This window comes from Monoraphidium neglectum (genome assembly GCF_000611645.1).
Source record: "Monoraphidium neglectum strain SAG 48.87 unplaced genomic scaffold scaffold02641, whole genome shotgun sequence".
NCBI lineage: Eukaryota > Viridiplantae > Chlorophyta > Chlorophyceae > Sphaeropleales > Selenastraceae > Monoraphidium > Monoraphidium neglectum.
The window spans coordinates 1-4,880 of NW_014010987.1; the positions used below are offsets into that span (position 1 = coordinate 1).

At 61.0% G+C, this 4,880-nt stretch overlaps 1 protein-coding gene across 1 annotated transcript; it reads right to left on the bottom strand.

The window, feature by feature from the left end:
• Positions 1–2,049: 2,049 nt before the first annotated feature.
• On the bottom strand, positions 2,050–3,070 carry MNEG_11212 (hypothetical protein; the record flags this gene model as incomplete). The annotated part of the gene is made up of 2 exons (XM_014040315.1): positions 2,050–2,205; positions 2,363–3,070. 2 exons carry the CDS (start codon positions 3,068–3,070, stop codon positions 2,050–2,052), a joined length of 864 nt encoding a protein of 287 aa, XP_013895769.1.
• Between the last annotated feature and the right edge of the window lie 1,810 nt (positions 3,071–4,880).

Here is a 4,880-nt window from a genome sequence, read left to right on the forward strand (position 1 = left end):
GCCAGCGGGGCCGCCAGCGGCCGCGGCGCTGCGGCGGCGGGGCGGCGGGGGCAGGGGCGACGGCGCCGTTATGAGCGTCGTCGCGCGGGGACAAGGGGGCGGCGTCGCCCCTGCTATCAGAGCTGCTCCTTCGCGCCTCTACCCTGACAGCCCCTGCCGTAGTCGGTCCCTGTGGGACCGAGATCGCCCCGGCCGCCTCCGACTCCTCTCGTGCCGCGGCAGGGGTGCCGCTGCCTGTGTGTTTGTCAAGGGTGCAAGGGAGGTGTGTGCGCCAGGCACTGAGCGATTCGCTTGCCGGCTGGCATGGCTGGGCGCCACTGCATACCGCTGACAACGCGCTTTCCGCACAGGCGGCCATCCGGACCACGAGCAACGATCGCTGGGCCCCTGAATGTATCTTTCATAGATCTGATATAATCATTAAATCACAAAGACACCGGAACCTGCGTAGCGGGGACAACTAGCCTTTCTACACGACCTCACCTGCCGCTTTGAGCTGATCCCACCACTTCATTCGAACACCAATATGCTATACTTGAGCTGTGAGCATGCGCGCCGCAGCCATGGCCCTCGTTCAGGATGAACGCGATCCTGTCTAGAGCAATGACTTGCGTATGATATGGCAGAGGTGCTGTGCGGCATTAACCATAGCGTCACCCGTTAGCCGGCGCTCTGGTCAAGGCTCGTGTGCGTGCTTGTCTTGACAAGAGGCGGCTGAAATCAGGGGGTCGGAAAACGGCGTGCGCCGCGGCAATTCACGCGGGAGCTCCTGCGCAGCATGCGTCAGGTGCAACATCACATTACAGTCGTATGCATGGATCAAGGACAGCAGGGGCGGCATGATGCAGATGACACATACACCGGGTGGACGCGCGCGTGTAGAGCAGGGCCCAGCCCAGAGCCTATAAGAGGTGGGACCCCTAGCACTGCCTGCCTGCGTGGCAAGCATGTAGGTGCGACTTACACGACAGAGCAGAGGGCTCGTGCTTAAATCTTTCCAACCCCATCTGGCAGTCTCTGCGGAGCCACAACGCAGACAAGGGTCAGCAGGGATGCCGCGCCCGCCTGCGGGTGTGCACCGCACGATTGTGGGCGCGGGCAAAACTGCCGCCGCGCGAAGCTTCATCGCCGCCCTGCAGGCCGAGCTTGCTGCCCGGGCCGCACCTAGCAATCATCGTCACGCTCTTGCGGCACACGCCAGTCCCTGCGTCGCAACCGCGGTGTGATGTACTGAGGCGCTCCCCGGCCCCGTGTGTGGCCGGAAATCGAGCTGCACTGTGCTACGCCCGCCTGCCACTTTGCATGCTGCGCCAAAGCGCGCCGATGTTCAAATCGGGCCGCAGCCTGCAGTACACGGACCGGTATCAGCAATCCCTCCGGCTACTATGTTACCAAGAGAAACGGTTGGCCCACCACCAAGGCACAGTGCACCACGAAAGAAAGTGGATGGCAAGAGAGAAGACCTTGCCCAAAAATTCATCTTGCTCCCACAGTTGCTGTGTGCACCTCGAAAGGATGGCTTGCACCCACTTAGACAGGTGTGTGATGCATGGCTTAGCTCGCCGAGGACACGCCACACATGCCGCGCGGCGCCAGAAGTGCTGGCCTGGTAGGCGCTCTCGTTGATTGGTGCGCTGGCGTAGGTGCGTTCGGCAGTGCATGCGGGATGTGGTGTGTGTCGTCCGCCCAAAGGAGTGTGTGTTGAAAAGTGCAGTGCATGCAAAGAGCTCTTTAAGTTGGCAGCAAAATCCGGGGGCAGCAGCAAGCTCAAGTTGATTTCATCTACAAAGTGCACAGCCTGCCTGCCAAGAAAAGACTCTCATGCGATTACGTAGACTTGAAGTGCCCGTTCCAAAGCAACAGCTGTAAGTGAGGCAAGCCCAAAGGCAGCACTTTATTATTGTGGGGCGTGCAGCTGGAACGCGGGAATGCGCGGCCGAACACGTCTTGGTTTATTTGCGCCGCCAGTGCCTTGGCCGCCGCAAGCACACGCACATGCCTGGAGTCTTGCTTGCTGCCGCGTGAGGCGGGCGGCAGCCAGGCAGGAGCTCAGCGGCCCGCGGCCTGCTGACACGAGGTTAGGGCGTTGTTGCAGCCGTACAGCGAGGACTGGCAGTTGTTGAGCTGGCCGGCGTAGGACATGCCCACCGCCTGCAGCTGCGCCTGGAGCTGGGTCTTCTGGGCGTTGCACGAGGTCAGGCCAGACTGAGGGTGCATGTGGGCGACAGAACGGCGATGAGAGGGGCGTGAGCGGGGGATTGAACTCATGAGTGGCGGCCCCAAGACATCGCCCCTGAACGCAGTTGTCAAGCTCAACACAGCCCCAGTGATTTGATCAATCAGACCCAGAATAGAAAGGCACCTGGCACGAGGAGAGCTCCCCGGCGCAGGTGTTTGCGCTGACGGCGTTGCTCAGCTGGATGCCTCGCAGCTGCTCTTGAAGCTGGGTGATGTTTGCGTTCGCCGCAGCCAGGGCGGAATAGCATGTCGCAAGGCTGGCGTTCGCCGCCGACAGCTGCGCCGGGCAGGTGCTGTCTACCGGTGGCGGTGGCGGCGTGGCGTTGATGGTGGCATTGAGGGCAGCGATGGTGGCGCGGGCGCTCGCCAGGTCAGCGGCGCAGGCGGTGCTGGCGTTGGTGGCGGCCGCCAGCTGGCCGGCCAGCGCGGCCGAGGCGGCCTGCGCATCGGCCAGCGCCGCCGTGCAGTTGTCCCCGGTTGACTGTGTGGGCGTCGGGGCGGGCGGCGGCTGCGTGGCCGCCTGGAGCTGCTCGGAGAGCATCTTGATGGTGGCTGCCGACTGGGCGGCTTGGCTGCGCAGGGTCGTAACGTCGGCGGTGGCGGCCTTGAGCTGCGTCTGCAGCGTTTTGATGATGTCCTGGGCGCTGGTATAGGCGGTCTGGGCGATGTCAATCTGGGTGTTGCAGCGGCGCGAGCAGCCACGGCAGGCGCCCAGGGTGAGGCTCTGCTGGGCGGCGGCAGGGGCGGCGAGCGCCGTGAAGAGGAGGGCGGCGGCGAGGAGGGGCAGGGCCGGCAGCGCAGGACGGCTGCGGATGGTGCTGTGGCCGGCCATGGCGGGTGGGCGCCTGGGAAGCCTGAGAGGATCCAGGTTGAGTGGCGATGGTGGTGGTTCGGGGGTCGAGTGACGGGCGGAGCGGGATGCATGAGGTGGGGTGAGGGAGCCGCCCGAGGCAGCGTGAACGTTGGGAAAGGGCCCCAGCTGGCGGCGCCGCCGCTGGCTACCCCGGGGCCCTTTCTGTGTGCCTTTCCCATGCTGAGTGTTTAATGCAAGGCTTTCGCCTTGCAAAGGGGCCCCAATCAACACGTCAGCGCAAGGGCGGGTGCTGTGCGCATTTTCGCGTCACCATCAAGGCAGGACGGGGGGACTGTGAAGGCGCACCGGGGCACGTTCTTGCAGAAGGCAGGGGGCTACAAGATACTCGCTTATCGAACTCGCATTTATCAGTATTCAGGTCGAGTGCGTTGATTTGAAAGCATGCCTGGTCGTGCAGAAATTGCGGAGTTCGCATCCGGAAGAAGAAGTTCTACTTCCCACGGTGTGCCTCGTGACTCCTACAAGGTACAACTAGGCAGAGAATGCGCCGTTGTCGCCGTCTTGTTACGCTATGATAACACTGTCGCAGGATAGAATTGCTACATGGGCAACGCGAGATTGCCGTCATTTGGTCAACCAGCAGCAGCACGACATGACTACTCTGACGATCTTGCAACTGAGGCCGGTCTCCTGGCTGACAAGCGGCGCGGAGTGGATGGTATAAGGGTGGCATTTTACTTTGAAGAGGCAACAGATCTTCTACGATACGCAAGCAAGGGCTCCTGGTTTGAAATTGCCAGACACCGACACATGTTCCCGGGCCACGCCGGTCACGCGCCAACAACCAATATGCATGAGGATACTATCCTGATTTGATTACATTTGTTTCTGCATGCAAATTCGGGATTCAACACCTAGCTATGTGTCTGAATCCTCCCTGCTTGGCAGAACAGCCCGCTGAGAGGTTGGGATAACAAAGATTGTGCTGCCCTCCAACCCACCGCCGCTGGTTGTTATGGACCTGCTGACCTTCTGATGACACATATACGTCTCTACAACCAGGAGGCAGCGCTAACCGTGTCATGCGTGGGCATCGCTCGGATGCCTCCTTGTGGTTGGCATTGGCTGGCACAGTGCAGGAGCACCGAGGCGGCTCACGAGCTCATGGGCGCGGCTGCCGTGACGAGCATATGGATCAGCACGGCTGCCGCGACACCTGTAGCTATGGATGGTGGCTGTTCCGGGCTTTGCGCGGGCCCATATTGCGCATCAATATGTGATGCTGGTGTGGGGCGTGTTGTTGAGGCCGGCCACAGCACTTGAGGTTGGTGTTGAGAGCAGAGGTCTTGACCCAGACAACGGGAAGTACAGGAGCGTGGTGGGTGCCAGTTATGATGAACGACTGTGCCCAGCAGGTACAAGGCCTGAGAAGGTGGTGCATTCCCAAACCCTGCCCATGTGTGATTTTGGCCGCCCTGCCCGATTGTAACAAGCTGGAAGAGAGCACTGTCATCCAGACAGATTGATCGTGCCTATGTCATCATCCACACGACAGGTATGTCGCATGAGCGCCGCAAGGCGACCCAGTTTGCGTCCCCACCCATCGGGTTAGGGCTGGCAGAGCTTGTGAGGGAAGCCTGGGGCTGCACTGTTGTCATACGTTGTCTTGTTCAGTACAGTCTTTTAAATCGATTTTGACTGTTGAAAGACGCTTCACAACAGTGTACACCAACGTATTTTGTTCGTTGCCGAGGTTCGGATCACTCAATCATGGGCGACCTCATCGTAGTGCCAGCCTTGGAAGCACTGGCGGCGCACGCTGTCCTTG